The 18165-nt window shown below is 42.7% G+C and overlaps 1 protein-coding gene across 1 annotated transcript; it reads right to left on the bottom strand.

Moving 5' to 3' along the window:
• Positions 1 to 608: 608 nt before the first annotated feature.
• Positions 609 to 17849, bottom strand: RRN3 (RNA polymerase I transcription factor RRN3). Its single transcript, XM_090024195.1, has 17 exons — positions 17595 to 17849; positions 17152 to 17208; positions 15944 to 16033; positions 15728 to 15857; positions 15360 to 15419; positions 13346 to 13409; positions 12868 to 12937; positions 12068 to 12166; positions 11616 to 11711; positions 10286 to 10424; positions 8185 to 8315; positions 6315 to 6445; positions 5711 to 5895; positions 4951 to 5059; positions 3785 to 3937; positions 2809 to 2896; positions 609 to 2335 (listed from the first exon to the last, which is right to left on the bottom strand). Exons 1-17 carry the CDS (start codon positions 17688 to 17690, stop codon positions 2174 to 2176), a joined length of 1860 nt encoding a protein of 619 aa, XP_089880321.1. The 5' UTR covers positions 17691 to 17849; the 3' UTR covers positions 609 to 2173.
• Positions 17850 to 18165: the final 316 nt, after the last annotated feature.

The raw sequence follows: 18165 nt of genomic DNA, 5'->3' as shown, positions 1-18165 counted from the left end.
CATTAAGGTGCAAGGGGCCCTAGGAAAGGGGATTGCTGCTTGGGTGAGGCTAAACCCCAGAGGGTGAGGTCTTGAACACATAGGCCCAGGTGAAGGGTGTAGCCAGACAGAAAGAGGGGGCTGAAGCTGGGACAGCCAAGACACTGACAAGTGCCACAAAAACCTACGGGGTGTGTCCCCCTCAAAGGGGAAGTATCATGATGAGGCAAAAAGGCCCCAGGTATGGCCAGAATAGTTCCCCCCCCCCCCCGACTACAGACACTCAAGTATCACACCCTCCACCCTACTCCCATTTATGTACATAAATAACCTCAAAGGTGTGGCAGGAAAGTGCTGGGAGAAGAGGAGGAACTGGCACATGGGGCATACCTGGACCACATGTAATATATTAACGGTTAGCTAAAAGACTGAAGTATTATATGTTGGAAGTTGTACATTGTTTGCTTCTCAAAAGGTGGGGCTTATAATGTTAAGGGCACTGGTATCACATGGAATAAAATATATATACAAATATGCACTTTGTGGCACTCTGGAAATCACTCTTCCCTTTGTTGCAAGGATACTTTCATGTTAGGAGGGAAGACAAGTTATTTCAGATGCAAACTTTTTATTACTCCAAGAATGATGGCATAAAGAATAAAATATTTTTGAAGAACTGCACAGACAAAACTTAAGGAAAAAAATGGTCATCAAGTGACAGGAGCACATGGACTTTACTAGACTGTTCCCAAACCTCTCTCATAGAAAATGTCCCATTAATTGTGTCCCAGTCTTTCAAAAGGAAATTGCCAGAATTGGGCACTCCTGAAACCCCCAATTCCTACAGCATGTTTTTTTTCTACTATGTATACTTCTACACACAGTCCAGTCTGTCTTGTACATACATTAATTCAATTATGTACAAATATACGGTTTGTAAGTATCTGGGTGTATCAAGACGTGTTTCCATTCCCATCCCATCTATGGAATCTTGAAAGTCTAGCAACAAGTCTAAATAAAAAAAAAAAAGTACAAAACCCAGGCCAGTGCAGTTGCAGCAACCTAAAGACAAGAATCTGGACCAAAATAATTAATTATTTTGAGTTCCCAGAACAACATATTCTCATGTGTCAAGAAACATGGTCATCTAATTGAAATGCTAGGCAGTTTTTCCAGAAATCATCCACGTTTATTTGAGCCTCTTGACTCAAAGCCAAACAATTATGTAACAGAAAACAGTTATGCTGAAGTAAGGCAAATCTCTGCTATGATGCAGGAGGAAAGGAGGAATCATATCACTTCTCTTCTGAGGTTTTCCAGTTTCAAGTTTCACATTTTAAAATCACACTCCAAAAAACAGGACTTGCACAGTGCTTTTCAACTCAACTCTAGAGCTCAATGCTCTACACAACACTTCTACAGAACAACCATCTGTAGGTCAAACAAGCAGACATTAAGCTTTTCTCTTTGTTACTTATGCATGATGATGGTTTGAGGTGGTAAATTTTATTTTATTTTTTTTTAAATGAGGAAATTCAGAAGGGGGAGACTTTGTTCCAACTAAATCTTTTTCAGTGATAATACCCAGCATTTGCAAAGCACTTCCTACCATCAAAATACGTTACCAGCTACTTCCATCAACTGACAGAAGCAGCTAAGGTAGAGAAGCAAAGCAACTCATGAAAGGGAGTCACTGTTTTGCTGAATTTAGAGTTTAGTCCATGGTTTTTATCTTGGGGTCAGACAAAGAGAAGGGGAAAAGGGGAACAGAAAACTTACAGACCCATCAAAACACAATATAAACATAAGAAGCAAAATCCTGGGCCTAGTGAAGTCGCTGGGAAAAGAAGCCAAGACTTCCTTTTAAAGATATAGATATATATATTAGAAGTGAAAAAATACACACAAGCTTTTTAAAGTCAAGGGAAAATGCCTAAATTATATAAAAATCTATTTCAATATGAAATGTGTAAAATATTGCACATTTTATTCTCTAGTCTCTTCTGGCAACATATGAAATTATCAGAACTCATCTTAGTAGAAACAACAGTTAAAAAGCCAAGTTAGCTTTCCTCCCTGTTTAATACAGTTCAAAGAAAAAAAATGAAAAAAAACCCTTGAGTTTGTAAAAAGACAGAACAGATTTCCAGAGTGAAAATGCACGTAGCTTTTGCCTCTCAACTTGCAGTTTCAGTCAGAGGTGCTGCTGTACATATGTTCCTGGTGGGGGGGTTCCTAGGCTGCTTGGTGGACTCAGAATATTTGAGTCATACGAACTTGGAGTAATTCCAAGCATGCCATCATTCTGAGGAGTCTCTCCTTTCAAGAAGTCATCATCTTCGTCTTCAGTTGTATTCTGCACAAAGAAAAGGCCAAATGAGAAGAGGGAGGCACTACAATGACTTGTCATTTTCGCTCTTGAGTTAAATAAATACTTAGCAGAAAGAGTAATCAGAACTTCAAAGCAGCTTTACTAGGGGAGTATTAGTGCTATAAAGAAGGATGTCAAACTCACTCCTGCCCCAGGCCAAATCCACAGGGCCAGCAGCACCTGCGGCAGGTCAGAGTTGAGGCAATGTTGCAGGTCCACAGGTCCGAGGGTGGCCAGTGGCACAGGCTGGCACTCAGTCAGCAATGCAGATCTAGAGGCCTGCCAAAAGGTCCACAACTGTCAGGGTCTAGAAAGCCCAAATTCTGCACCCTCCAGCTTCCAGTAGCCCACCAGGCTACCAGTGGATCAGATGAAACAATTCCATGGGGCAAATGTCAAAGCAGCTAATATAAAAACGTTAACCAAATCTGAACCTGTATATTTTGACAATAAATTACCTTTTTAATGGGTTTTGTAAGGTCCTGGAGATCTTCAGCACTCAGTTCTTCCCAAATCTGATAAAGAGGATCAATATTCTTCTTTGACCTGAAAACAATACAGATGCTTAATAGACTTGAACCCAAGTAATTGTGAATTAAGCACTTCAGTTTATACATTTCTCTAGTGCGTTTCAATGGATTACACACTTCACAGATATATCTCTGTAAGGTAGGCTAATCTATCTCCATTTTACAGATGGGTAAGAAGTTACACAGAGAAGATCAAATGGTTTGGCTTGAAAGCAGAGCATGAGAGAGATTCAGGCACTAAATCCACTACTCACAATGATGTATTTTAACCAAGTAGCTAGTAATCCCTTAGGCAAGTACAATCCTCTTCTAATTTATAACCCGCAGGCTTCTTCACACCAGTTTTACTCTTTGGAACAAGGTCTCACTGCAGCCCTTCTTGCGCCTTGAAAACTGTTCTTCTCACAAGAGCTACCAAGCTCATTCTCTTCATGTATTAAAGCAGCCAACATGCATAATGCCAAGCGTATAAACATTCTTGATAAATAAGGCTGAAAAGAGACCATTCACATCTAAGAAGAAAACAAGCCAAATCCCATCTTGCACAAGAAAGTATAAGAAACCATCCACTGGATCACAATACAATGCTTTGTTGTTGCAATCTTGCAAATTAAATAGGGGTAGCTAAAGAAGTCTTACCTAATCTAACCTCCTACTGAAGCCAGACGGATGGGAAGGTGGACCTGACATTCTACACCCTACAGTGTAGACAGACTTCAGGTTTCAAGCTTTTGGCAGTGCTAAATCTAAAAACGTCTTAAGTCACATTCTGTACTTCCACATAATACAACAATCGGGTGCTTAAAGAACCAGAAAGACAAATATAATTCAGGAAATCTTGAACAGTGCCTTAAAGTATGAGTTTTCTGTAAGGCAGAAATTAGTATAGATTTCAAATACAAACCTTTTGAGAATGTAAGGATCAAAAGGAAAAAAACTATCAAGTGGATTAGTGCAAGCCTGTACAGAATCACCACCATTGCTGCTTCTAACAACCGGTAAAAATTGCCTGTTGTTCCTCTCAATTATGGTGTAGCAGAACACCAACTGGTACTTCCTTAAAATAAAAAAGCAAACAAACAAAATGAAGCAGTGAATGGTTACACTTACCAACTACATGGAAAGCAAATCATTTCACAAGATACTAAAACTGATCAAGGTTTATTTCACTAATATCAAAGTTGTAGCTCAAACTTCCCTTTTCAGTTTGATGACCAACAACAAGTCTTAAACACAATCAGAATACATTTGAGCTCACAGTCTCCTCTTTAATCCCCAACAGAACCAATGACTGCAATTTGTACCATCATAAAGCAATGGAGCAGTTCTTGTGAACTAGAGCATCTCACTGGATCTGACTGTGACAGGGCACCTACCATGCCTATCACTAAGAGGGGAAGAGGCTGCTTGAGAAGCAGCTTGCAGGTGTGGCAGGGGCAAATAAAGAGTCACATGACCGGGGGGGCGGGGCTTCAAGCATATAAGTCCAGGGCCTCAGCTGGTCAGAGAGTCTAGCCTTGAGAGTCATGGAAAGAGGAGCTCCTGCGCAGAAGGGCTTCTGGGCAACACCTGAGCTGGTGGTAAGCAACTCTGGTGGTTTGTGGAAAGAAGAAAAGGGAAGTCAGAAGGTCCTAGCTGGGCCTGAAGGGAGAGAAGGCGAGGCAAATGTCAACAGGGCCAGGGAGCCTGATGGTCTCAGTGGACCCAAGATAGAGACCAAAGCCAAAGAGCAGGGCCACAGCCAAATGGTCATGAGAGCAAGGAGGGTCAGGGACCCATAGCTTGCAAGAGGTGTAAGGCAGAGTCAGCTACTCAAAGCCCAGGAGGGTTGAGTGTCAACAGGGTCAGGGAGCCTGAAGATCTTACTGGCCCAGGAGTTAGGCCAGAGATGGGCTGAAGGCTTGAAATATGCATACTATTATAATGATGACATGATTTATTTTACACAATATGTAGCACTTGCACAAACATACAAGTTTACAAGAAAGTTAATCTTTGAACTATTAGACTATGGTCTACATACATAAATCGACATAAACTGTAGAAAATTTAAACTGGAAAAACAGTTACCTGGTAATGGCCGCAAACAAGTTAACAACAGAAACCAAGCAAATCTTCAGGGGATTCAGTTGACACATGACGATGCGTTCAAAATTTAAGTTCTGCAGGTATGCCAAACCTTCAAAATGAGAATTATTTGCAAATAAGTACACAAGAGTTTCAGACACTGCTTTCCCAGATTCTTAGCTAGTGGTTCTCAATTTGAGGCCAATCCTCAAGGTTGTTCATTGGTCACCATATACCCATATTCAATTTTTCATTGAATATTATTTTTCATGGCTTTTTATTCCAAGAATAGAGCTGGACCAGACTGTAGCTTACACTGAAGCAGCAGACTACTCTATGCTTAGGCACAGAGGGCATTCCTAATGCCAGGAGCATTGGAGCATACACTAGGGATACTCTAGTCACATGCCCTGCACCAGAGCTGAGGTAAAGGGACAGAACCACTGTAAATGATAATTGATATACCACAAAGGGACACCTCTATCAGATTAAATGCTGGTCAGCTAAAGGCACTCAATAGTGGGGCTGTGAGTCTGGCCCACAGACTTTATCTGCTTTGTCTTGACTGGCTAAAGAACAAGCTGCCCTGATGTCACGTTCCAATAAAAATCCATAAGATCTTAGTTTGTTTAAAATGGAGTAAGGTAAGCATCTCAGAAGCCACTTGACTGAACCAATTATTATTTAAATCATCCAACACTTCCAAAGGTTGCAAATGAAATGCGTTTACATTTTCCATTGCTGTCTCTTCTAACACACTCACCTTTCCTTAAGTTGCCATCTAAAAGCTGCCTATGGCGGAAAATGAAAGTATAGAAGACAGCTTGGCAAGTGGAGTAAAACGGTCCATGTAGAGCCACATCACAGTAAGCATTTGTCCCTGCATCCTGACTATCAATATATCTGTGCAGCCAATTAACCAACAGGTCCAGGCATGCTTTCACTGTGCTACAAGGGAATATATTTAAAAAAAAAAAAAAAAAAAGGAGAAAATCAGTCTGGTAGGTGTCAAAGATAAAACATGAATATTTAAGACCTCAGTGTGCACAGTACATACAAATGCAAGTATGGAAACAGTTTTAAAATTAGATTCCATTGCCAGGGTCTTGCTCCATGGCCTTTGATAACCTCACCTTAAGTCTCAACAGATATTTCATAAACAAAGTGCTTGGAAAACTTCAAGAGAATCCCACAGGGAGTAAGAACATAGACAAGAAGAGTAAGAACATAACTCAGATATGGATCACTGGCAAAGTGGCGGACAGGGAGAAAATGGGGCTTAGTACCATTCTGCACTTTCCTCCAGCAGACACCAAACTGTTTGCTTTAAACAAATGATATTTAAATGATCTAGCGAAACTACTTACACAGTTGGAATAAACGTAGCCCTTGCCAAGAAGCTGCCAATATAATTTCCAGCCGTTTGTCTGATCACTGCAGGATTATTTGGATCCTGCAGTATCTTCCAAAGATGGTCTAAGAATGCTTCTGCAAACCCCTGCAAACAAGACAAGGTACATGCAATCCATTAATCCCAAGGCTAATACCATCTCTAAACAGACACCCAGTGCTGAAGCCAACTGTTTACAGATAGCCAACAGAAACTCACTTATCAGGATAAAAAAAAAAAAGCTTCCAGGACCAAAAAAATGCCTGTAATTAATCATAATGACAGAGAACAAGTACCATTGAACTGAGCCCCTGTAGGCTTTGCATATTCCTCTTATTATGCTTTAAAGAAGTTCTGTACTTTGTTAAATGCAGGAAATATATTGGCAGACCCAGTGGGTTTTTTTGCTTAAGAAACTAAAGGCAAGCTGTAGAAGAAAAGGGTGAACGCAACAAAGATCCTGGCCCAAGGGTGAATGCAACATGAATAAGCAACCTATAGTGGAGAGGTTATGCAGCAGGACAGCCCCTAGGGGTGCTGTGACCTCCCCTAGTGCCCTTGCCTACCGTGCCAACCTGGGCTTTGAATGCACCCTCTATCTCGTCCGCCACATCTTTGATCTTAGTATAGGTTCAATTAGGGAGGCTGCCTTCCTGCCCTTCTTGGCACGGGGCCAGTCTTACTATACCGGGCCTTTGGTTCGAGTCCCTGTGCTGGTCCTCTCCCAGGGCCAACTCAATACACGCGCGCCCTCCTGGGACGGCTCTCTGATTGCGCCCCTTCTCGCCCAGCCCGGACTTCCCAATGGGCTTATTCCCCTCTCGGGGCTTCATATCTCACAGGCAGTGCCCCACCCAGGCCTGCCTCCCTTATGTTCTGTGGCCACCCGCGTACTGGCCTGCACCCCGCGTGCCCCGCCCGCACTCGAGGCTGTGGTCACGCCTCTCGAGCTCCGTGCCCGCACTCGGGCCTGTAATCGCGCCTCTTGCGCTCCGCTGCCCCGCCCTGGGTCCTGTAATCACACCTCTCGTGCTCGTCGCCTGCACTGGGCCTTCTATGCCCCCGCTGGGGCCCTTGCTCGCACTCCTTGCGCTCGCTGCCCACACTCGGGCCTTCTATGCCTGCACATGGGCCTGTGGTCACGCCTCTTGCACTCCCTGCCCGCACTCGGGCCTGTCTATGCCCGACTCAGGCCTACGCCCCGCTGGGGCTCCTCCCAATTGGGACTTCCAACTGGGGCCTGTCCCGGTAGTGCCCATGCTGGGCTGGGGTCGGGACCCCCCCACTGCTTAGACCCACCTTCCTAGGCCCGCGCCCTACTGGACTCTCCCAAAGTCACCCCAATGGGCTGGGGTCGGGACAACCCCACAACGCGGCACCCTCTGTGGTGCCAGCAACTCCCCCACCTTACTGGGGAGCTCCTGCTGAGGCCTCCTCCACCCCTACAGCCTCGCCCGGTCCTCCGGTGGCTGCCAGAGGGGAACTGTCTCTGGCCTCAGCCTTCCCTCCTTATGAAGGGCAAGCCTCACCCCCTGGCAGTCAGCTGATCTAATCAGCTCCCATAACAACTGCCACCTGCTGCCTTAATAAGTGGCAGCTAAGCCATTTTCTATCTTCAGTAGCAGGCATCCTAGTGCCCTGCTACAGGTTAATTATAAGGAATGTGGAAAGAGAGAAAGAAACTAAAGAGACGTATGCTAATGCCCCTTTCCACTCCCTAGATATGGAGTGGAATTAGGATTTCAGGTGAATCAATGTAACTTGACAACTCCTTAAGCTAAAAAAGGGGAAAAGGTCTAAAATACCATAGAAGAGCTACATTCTATAAAGCCTATGCTGTTACTCACCAATTTAAAACTGCAGATATAAAACATGAAGTACTGTACATGACACAAAGCATGGGTTGGTAAAATGAGTTTGTCAAAGATGGTAATTAGATCCCGATATAAGCCTTTTGTATTGCTGATATCAAGTGTGCCTGTAAGACAAAAAAAAAAAAAAAAGATTCCAGTGGCTCTTTGCTCTTCCCCAGAATTGCAACGTGTACTTAAAGAAATGCTGCCAAGCAGATTAGTCTCCAAACATAAGGAGATCTAAAGACATAATATCACAGAAATACTTCCTGATATTTGAGCTGCAAAAGTTTTTTTTGTATCTATGTATATATTTGCCAGTGCCAAAAAACATGAAAACATTACAATACTATGTCACTGAAGTGAAAAAGTGAATAGGTAACTTAATGTTATCAGAACATGGGAGGAAAGGGGGAAAAATAAAAAAATCAGAGAGTAAATCTGATTTGTAGACATTCTTTCTTGTTAAAAAATCTACAAGGTTTAATATCAGAAATTTAAAGTACAACTGTCCATCTACCATTGTTCCTTTAAGAGACAAAAAGTTAGGATTTTCCTTTGCATTTCAATAAAGGATTTAAATTCCAGTTTTAACTAGTGATTAGTAGGGCTGTGTGAAGCTTTGGTTGCCGATTTGATTTGGTGGAGATTCGGCCCAATTCAGTGGCCGAATTGAATCAGACCCTTTAATTTCTCCAAATTGAATCAGAACCCTCCAAATCAATTTGGAGAGATTCAGAAATATTCAACGATTTGGACATAAGACAGAGTTTAAAATGTTTTTTTCTACATACCTCGGTACCAGGTGGCCTGCGAATGCCGAGATGATGGGGCAGACGCAGCATCCCACAGGAGTATGGGAAGATCCCCAGCATACTCAGCAGCAGACCCAGAACTGGACCAGACAGCACTTCTGGTTGCACTTCCAGATCTGCCGCGGAGCACGAGTGCACGCCCCCCCCCCGCCGGGGAACTGGTCCCAGTCCACTTCTGGGTTTGCCACTGAGCATGCTGTGCTCCTGTGGGATGCTCCATCTGCCCCAACATAGCAGAGTTCTTGAGCTGCACCTGGTACCTCGAGGTATGTAGAAAAAGCATTTAAACCTGCGTCTATGGCCGAATTGCTGATTCTCTGAATCAGCATTGAATCTTCAGATTCGGCCAAATCAAAAAAGGACAGTGATCTGAATCAACAAACTGAATCACTGTCCCTGATTCGGGCCAAATTGAAATCTGAATTGAATACGGCCCATTTTACACACCCCTAGTGATTAGGTGGGGTTGTTTACCTTATATATACAAAATTGTAAAAAGGAATCTATCTTTCTGATTATCAAAGTGAATACTGAAGAAGCATCAAACATTAAATCTTACTTATAACTCCTCAGCAAGTTCCTGAAGCACACAACATTCACCTTAAGAAAACTTTACAGTGCTAATACAAACCAGCTAAGGGACAATATATGCCCCATATGCGTGTTCTCTCTCTCTCGCGCACACACACACACACACACACACGCACACACAGAAATTAGATGAAAAACAGGAAGGATTCAAAATGACAGATTATGAGAGACTTCTCACTCTTGGTTGTTCATGCAATTCTGGCAAAAAGAGACTGGAAAGCCAATGGATCTCCCCACAAGGAAATTCTCACTGAAAAAGAAAACAGTAGCTCCTACATTAACTCTCACATAGTGGCTGGTATAAGGGACATGTCAAGCTATGAAGTGAGTGCTAACAGGAGATACACGAGAGATGACTCGTGGAAGTGAAGTAGCACTCTCAGCTAGTGCACTAGCTTCTTGGTGACAAAGCTAGTTGCCAGGTTTTAAAATATTACAAGGCCTTCCAAGAACAGAAAGCCAAAGCTGAGCCTTTGCATCATTCTTCAACTGTGGTTATGTTAAGATGTGGGATACAGCTGAAAATCTAATCTATGTATGCTGCTGAAGAAGAATTCTACAGATGACAACCAGATTCTCATGGTCCAGTCCTGCAGTAGCAGAACTCTCCTCATGTCTACTCGGGGAGTAAGGCGGGGCAGGGAAGGAGGGAAAGGGAGGAGAAACATGTATGATCCATACTTCATTACCATTGACATAGCAGATCTCTTTTATATAAGTAAACAGAATGGTCATCAAAATATCCAAGCGTTCTGCTAGAGGATGGGCCATCACATCACTCTCACTGGAGGCACCTTGGTTTTCTTTTTCTGTTTCTTCATCTTCCTCCTGTGAGATAATGCAGCAATTAAGGATTTCTCTTGCATACTGCAAAAACCCCTAACTTTCTCTATTCCTGTCATAAAGCTTAGTATTATGGATACAATTTTAAAAAATAATCACTGTACAAATGCATACAATGATCACTGCTTTATTGACTATGGGCTTAAGCTTTGATCTCTGCATTAGAATAGATATGTATTTGGATTCATTTCTGGTGTAGATTCCTTTCCTTTAAGAACACATATTGGATATGATGAGTAAATCTCAGACACAATGAGCAGACTAACAATGCTACTGTTTTCAAATATTTACTTTTTCTACCAAGTTTCCAATATTGTACAAGCTGAACTGGACTTAATTTTTAACAGAAATAAACCACACAATGTCAGTCCACAGTTTTATTCTGAATTGTAGATTTTCTCTGGATTTTGTTTTCTTTCAACAGAAGATCAGTGTTGTTTAAATGGGAACTGACAGTGACAATACAGTACCTGGTATTTTCTCTTTCAATGCCTTATCCTAATAACATCAAGTATTATGTATGGGAAAGGAATCAGGTTTCAAAGACAAAAAGCTAGTTAAGCTCTGGGCGTTATTTACAATTCAATGGAGAATTGTACTCTCGTTTCTGCAGAAAATTTTGACATCCGATTTAACTTCAGTTAAAAACAGAATTCCAAAATCGTCTTGGCTTTTTGCCAGTAGCGTCACAAATCCGCCTGGTTAAGAGTCAGGCAACTTGGGGAGCCAGGTATCTCTGAGAGCTAGCACTCACAAACAGCCAAGAGCCTAGAACACATGGCTAGCCATTAACAGTCCATCTAGCAGTCGCAGCAGAAATCCCACTGGATTTCTGGGAGACTTTCACTGAGATCAAACTGGACCTTCAAAATGTTGCTGATCTGCCAACACTGACATTTCCAAATGGAATATATCAACTAAATTATTCTATCTTTAGTGGTGGTGATTTGGGTGCTGTGTTTCCCCATTAAGTAATTATATTTGTACCTATTAAAATAATAAAGAAGTCAAAAAGCACAATTTAGTTGAAGCTTCAACATTTTCTGACAGTCTAGTTTCTAACATAACAATATTTTATCCCCTTAAGGCTGTGTATCATTGCCACTTAAAGTATTACAGTAAGTTTTCTTAATTTTTATTTAAAAAATTAGAAGTAGTGTCATTAAGACAGCCAACCATGTCAAAAAGTCCTTCTTCTGTGGTTTTTTCCACACTACCAGGGGCATTAGCATTTTCTTCAGCATCCTCAATATCCTGTCGTGGTGTGCTTACCTATATATAAAAATAAGAAAACAGTTTTGTTGGTATTTCTTCTTAAAACAAGTTTGGGAAAAAGTAACCACAATATTTTTTAAATATTATATTGTTGACAGTATGATTGTAGCATTTTGGGTCTAAAAAAGTGCCTTTGTTCACATTTCCATGGCACAAAGGAGTAACATCAAATACCATACATATGTAAAACTATAGTTTAGGATGGAAATTCAGCCTCATATTATAATTTAAGTGGCTCAATCTTAAACCAACAACTGACTGTATTTAATATTATGCCTCAACAAAAACTAACAGTCGCATCATAGCTGGCGTTTAAGAAATAGCAATATTTTAAAAAGTGATTCCACACTTACATCCAGCTTCAATAGTTTTTCAACTATAAGTTCCAGAATTCCAAGTCTCAGAGTTGGAAGATATACAGTAATTCGCAGCAAGTTATGCACATAATATTCCTGTAATACATTATCATGAATTGGTTTTGATTGTTAAGACAGTCTCATTTATTGTAATTTCTAGAATCCTTGAAAGGAGCAAAAACTAACTACAGAAGTACCGAACCAATAAACACAATATCTGAAGTTCTGAAGCAGAAATGGAAGTTGAATATATTACCATTCATTCTAAAGATGGCTAAAAACAAGTTAATGCATAACCCAAACCTCATCATGCTTAAGACATAGGATTTCATATTAAACCGCCCCCCTCTCTGTTTTTCCCCGCTGTCCCCATCCCAACCCCAGCTGCCCTCTCAAGCTTCTAGGTCTAAGTTCCCACAGATCCTTCCCACCAGTGACTGAAATGTTTTGACTGAAATTTTCCAAAAACATTGCCTGAAGCAGGCAACCAGCAAGGAAGATTCCTATCCAATGATTAGTTTCTCAACATCAGCAACCAAAAAGAGGGCATTTGAATGAAAACTCTTAATAATTAGTAGTGCATTATATATATGTACTAAAGTAAATGCAGGAAGCTATAGACGAAAAATTCATCATCCTTGTTGAAATTTCCCCACAGTATTCAAATCAGGAAAGAATTTTTTGTATGCTGTGTGAGAGCTACTGCATCTGTATGGAACTCTGCAAGGAATCAATTATAAAATCTATAGTAATTTTCTAATACTTATACATTTTGAAGACAGATTCATGGCTCTTACCAGGGTACTTTCCGATTTATTAATGAACGGGAAATTTTCCACAAGTATTGGCAGAAGAAACAACGGTGTTCTGCAATAAAGAAGATACCAAGAACTTTACCCAAAACAGAAAAAAAAGCAAGTACAAATGCTAAAATTTCACCAAGCAGCAAACTAAGCCAGTAGACAATGTATACAGGCAGCAGTATGGAGACTTCTTCGCAGGCAACACCAGGCAGCACGGAGCCCAGTTTTCCTTTGATTCAGTATATCCCATGGTTTGATTTGTTCGAGAATTAATGGGATTGTAACTATTGATGCTTAGAAATTATTCAAATTTTAGAGTCAAATGGATGCATTATTCCAAAATTGTTATATTACAAAGAAGCCTCATGTTAAATGCTAGTATTGCTCACCCAGTTAGCTTAAAGTTTGTCAGTTGGTAAGAGCTATGTATTAATTAAAGGGCAAACAAAACACTGTGGGATGCTATACTTACAAAGGCACATATCTTGCTACCGTTTGCAGTGCTCTGTGACATGCTTTAAAGTTTCCAGAAAGGTCTATGAAAAGAGAAATTAATTACAATTAATTACCTTAATCAAGTTAGTGTAAGTACTTTCTATTAACCATCCATTTTTAGTTCACCTAGGAAATTACATTTGCCAAAGTTATTTATCTGAGCCAAATCTCCTTATTGCCAAAAAAAGTTTAGAAGTAAATACACTGAACTACTGTCAAAACAAGGTAATACTACATTCTCCACAACACTGATTTTCAGTTATTTGAGGTATGATTAAATGCTAATGAAGTCCCACATTTTACTAGATTTTCTTAATTTTTTTAAACTACAACTTTTGTAAAATCTTGCAGGCATGAGCATCTATAAAGGTTCTTTGCTAACCTACTTCAGTCATGCAGCAAACTAAACCATTAAAACTATGAGTGCGATGATAAAAGATTTTCTTGGCCAATACCAATAGCTGATGATTAACCAACCATATCAGCTGATGTCAATCTGATAATCGATGTTTAGTAATAGTGCAAAGCATTTTAAACTACTGGCCACTGGGGAGAAGCCACTTCTGCAAAGGTTCCAGGTGCCTAGTGTCATGCTAAGGAATTAAACTGTCCCTTGCGTGGCGCCTTACCCTGCCCGTTCACAAGCCAACTTCTCCATGGCAGCCCCGGCACTCAGCCAGTAACAGCCCCTTTGTTGCTGAGTGTGCACCCTGTGACCGCTCCCTAGTGTTCCCTACCACTTCTGCTGCTTGCCAGGACCTGTTTTTTGCCACAGGTTCAGGCTGGCAGCAGGACGTGGGGACCAGACTATGCTCGCCAGGGTGCTCCAGGCACATGGCCGTAATTATCAGCTATAACCATGGGTGTCTGTTGCCTCGAGTCAGGGCAGGCATGTGCCCCACCCCTGACACCAGTCAGCAACTGAGGGAGGGGAGAGAAAGAGGTCCCCTAGCGGCTGATCATGTGGCCGATTTCACTCACCATAAGAGTGGCTGCGCTGGTTCCAGAACTCGAATGGCCACTTCCGAAAGCGGTGCAGATGCTTTCGCTGGCAGCCCCGCTCCCTAGCCAGCGCTCGCGGGGTGGAGCACTGGTGCTCTCGCCTGCCCACCAGCTAAACGGGGAGTGCGGCTGGGTGCACCAGCGCTCTCAGGGGGTGCACATGCACCCCCTCTGCATCACCCCTGGCTTCAACAACCAAAAAAAGCTAAGAGTCAGTAAGCTCATTTCTCCTTTTAAATCATTGCCAATCCAACAGGCAACCAATATAATGGTACGCAACCCTAATTAAAGTGGTTTTAACTAACTGAAGGGTGGTTCCAAAGAGGTTCCCAGTAGTTGCAGATGACAGAACAAGGAGCAATGGTCTCAACTTGCAGCAAGGGAAGTTTAGGTTGTATATTAGGAAGAATTCTCTCACTAGGAGGATGGTGAAGCACTGGAATGGGTTACCTAGAGAGGTGGTGGAATCTGTCTTTGGAGGGTTTTAAGGCCCAGCTCAACAAAGCCCTGGCTGGAATGATGTAACTGGGGATGGTCATGATTTGAGCAGGAGGTTGGACTAGATGACCTCTTGAGGTCCCTCCCAACCCTAATTTTCTGTGATTCTAAAATATTGCTAAAAGTTGTCTTCAACCTTTATATCAATACTATTTAGTAAAGGACTTAAGATACTGAAAAAAAACCCCAAAATCTACCTGAATAAAATTAACAAATTTAATTCCTCGTCATGACACTAAAGCTTTGGAATAGAAAGTCAAATTTCCCAAGCATTCACCTCAAAGGATTTGGAAGCAGCTAGGGCCAGGTGATGATCCACTTAATTTCAATAGGAGTCATGTGCATTCAAGTACATGGGATCCTCCTACTCTTCAGTGTGCATGGCTTCATGCAGGTTTTGTACCAGTACAATTACATTACGGCAGCAATGAAAAGTTCTGCATAGAAGGAGTAATACAAATAGCAGCAAACCACACTGCTTGAGTACTCACTTTCTTCATCATCATCAGAATCTGAAAAATCCACACCATCTTCCCTTACGATTACTTGAGCTGGTAAGAAAGAGAACTATTAGTGCATAACTATAAAAAGTGTAGAGATGACAGCCACAAGTTAAAGTATCATCAGAACAATATTTTCACCAGAACTACCTGGTGAAAACCTACAATATCTACATTACATCAAAACAAGAAAAGAAGTTTTCTTCTACTCAAGAAGCCAGAAAAATTTTACACACTATATCTAGTTTTAGGCTAATTTGTTATAAAGTTTGACCTTATACATATTCTCTTACTCCAAGTTATTTTAGTAAAAAGAGTGTGAATTATCCCATTTAGAATAAAATAAATTAAAAACTTACTAGGTACAAAATGTGAGACAATCATGCGGAGGCAGGGTCTAAGATAGATACTTTGTGCTGATACCAGGTTACCCAGAAAATCTAAATATTCCTCCACCACATCCTGGCTTCTTCTCAACCATGGCAGCTTCTGCAGGCAGTTAGAATAATGATGTGAAACACACAGACATTTTGAGATTAAACATTTATTTCTATATATTATGAGTGGCTACTTACCAACAAAATGCTGACCAGCTCCTCCACGTCTTTTGTCAAGTGCACAACAGAAGCTCGGAATTCATGCAACCAGTTAATGATCTGGGCATCCTTATAAAAACAGACAATAAAGTAGAGCAACTGCATTAATATAAAAACCTTTAAAACCCAAATAAACATGAGAATTACGATTAAGGAGGCAGTTTCTACACCAGCATGTTAGGAATGTCACCCACTACTCTTCCTCCTGCACAAGGCACACCAATACCAGAGTAGAGAAAGGTGGAAATTGCAAATCCACCCATAGTTGCTGAACACAGTTCTCTTTCAAAATCCAAGATGAGTGGATTTATCACACTGAATGTAATAGCTAAGTAGGGGAACTACACGGTACTCTAGACACTCCTTGTAGACCTAAATCTAGTCCCAGTCCTCCCAGCTGTTGGGCACAAGGAACCCTTGGACGTATCACCCATCTGTTCTCTAAAAGGAGGTGACTTTGTGCTCCAACTGTCAATTGGTTGTTCCTAAAGTCCTTTCCCTGAAAGAAAAAAGCCTGACATCTTATTCCAACCATCGTCCTTAAATAGACATGGGCACACACCTGTGATCCTATTCCAACCTTCTCAAGCCTCTGCAAAACGGTTACTGCAAAAAATGGATAGATCTTGTCTCTTACTGACTTTTTGCAACTTAGTCGTATGACTAAGATGATGGCATGTAGAAAAGTAAGCAAGTTAACACTTCTTCAGAGACCTGAATGAGGGCCAACATGATTACACTTGGAATAAGCAGAACAGGATTATTCCCAAGTCTGGAGCAGGTGCTGAACTAAAAGGATAAGTTTAGAATTATCAGGGAATTGCCAGGGAAACACAGCCTAAAACTCTGTGGTCTGGAAGGAATGGAATATAAGCTGCCACCTGAATAAATGTAATAATAATGGCCTGACTCCAAGCGGAGTACTCTCAAAGAAGCCAGGAGGGAATCAAAGGTGTAGCTGATCTGGAAACTAAAGACTTCTGTCACTGCAAAGTTAACACAGAGTAAAGATACCTGAAAGCCAAGAAACGCTTGCTGAGAACTGATCAAGCACCAAGAAATCTATTGGGATGGGGGAGTTTTAATATCATGTTTAAAACACAACAGCCATACTTTGCCTCATAATTAAATGTACTCCTGTGAAACAACCACAACTATCAGAACCCCCCGCTACAAAAATGTTTCACCTTTATATCCGGATCCGACAGCTGATGCTTTAACAACTCAAAGTCAGCAGTTTCTCCCTGGAGCAAATGTGAAGGGGAAAGAAAACAGAGGCACATTCAGTTTCCCACGACAGAGCACAACTCCGGTCCCGCGTTCCCCATCTGAAACGCAAGCTTCCTCCTCTGTTACTATGGACAGCTTAGAAGATCCCTGGCAAAAGCCAGAAAAGCCATAAAGCGGCAGCAAGGGTCACAGTTTCTCTCTCCCCTGCTGCACCCTCCCAACTGCTAAAGTCTCACTGGGACTTCTTCAGGGGGCAATTCCCTTCTGCCCACCCATCCCCTACGTTTACTCAGAGAACCCCGAGGAAGCACCCCGCCAGCACCCCGGGGACCGAGGGCGATAAAGGAGGGGGGAAGAAGCAGCTTTTCATCATCCCCGGGACAAGCCCAGGCGCCGTCACCTGCTCGTGCTTCAGCAGGACGTCCCTCAAGGTCCCGCCGAACCGGACCGTTTTCCTGAGCGGGGAGCCGAAGAACGCGCCTCCCTCCATGGCCATAACGGTCAGACCGGCCGCCTCGCGTGCAGCCCACGGCCAGGTGGGCACGGTAAAGACACCCTCACCCCCGGCCGCCGGGCCCGTCCTGCTCCTCGCCGCCAGCCGCGCGGCCGAGCCCCGCCATGCCTCCGCCTGCGGGCCGGAAACGAGCGCGGAGCCCCCCAGGAAGTGACGCACAGCCCCTCTACCAGCATAGGACGGCTGGCACTTTGGCAAGGCGGCCGCTCTGGTTTCTCCTCTTGCTGCCCGTAGGAGGACTGGGGGCGGGGATCTTGGGCAAGCCCGTGGCGCTGTGGGAGGTGACGCGTCCTCCTCTCCGCTTCCCAGGTTTTTCCTCAGAAGTGTCCGGGAGCCCCCATCGGTCCCCGTTTGCGCCGCCCGGCTCCTTCCCTTCGCCCCGTGTCCGAGCCTCAGTGCCAGGGAGCTGGGCCCGGGCCAGGGCCGGTTCCCGGGGCCCAGGGCAGCAATGTGAGGC

Source organism: Crocodylus siamensis, chromosome 12 (genome assembly GCF_052110815.1).
Source record: "Crocodylus siamensis isolate JL-2025a chromosome 12, ASM5211081v1, whole genome shotgun sequence".
In the NCBI taxonomy this organism is placed as follows: domain Eukaryota; kingdom Metazoa; phylum Chordata; order Crocodylia; family Crocodylidae; genus Crocodylus; species Crocodylus siamensis.
The sequence above is the reverse complement of the archived record's forward strand: the minus strand, read 5'-3'. Positions and strand labels throughout refer to the sequence as shown.

Excerpts from the sequence above, each read along its gene's own strand:
- RRN3 (XM_090024195.1), bottom strand. The coding sequence starts at position 17,690 with ATGGCCATGGAGGGAGGCGCGTTCTTCGGCTCCCCGCTCAGGAAAACG. Across the intron at positions 11,712-12,067 it reads AAAAACTATTGAAGCTGGAT|GTAAGCACACCACGACAGGA; the intron begins GTAAGTGTGGAA and ends TTTTATATATAG. Across the intron at positions 8,316-10,285 it reads AGAGATCTGCTATGTCAATG|GCACACTTGATATCAGCAAT; the intron begins GTAATGAAGTAT and ends TTTGTCTTACAG.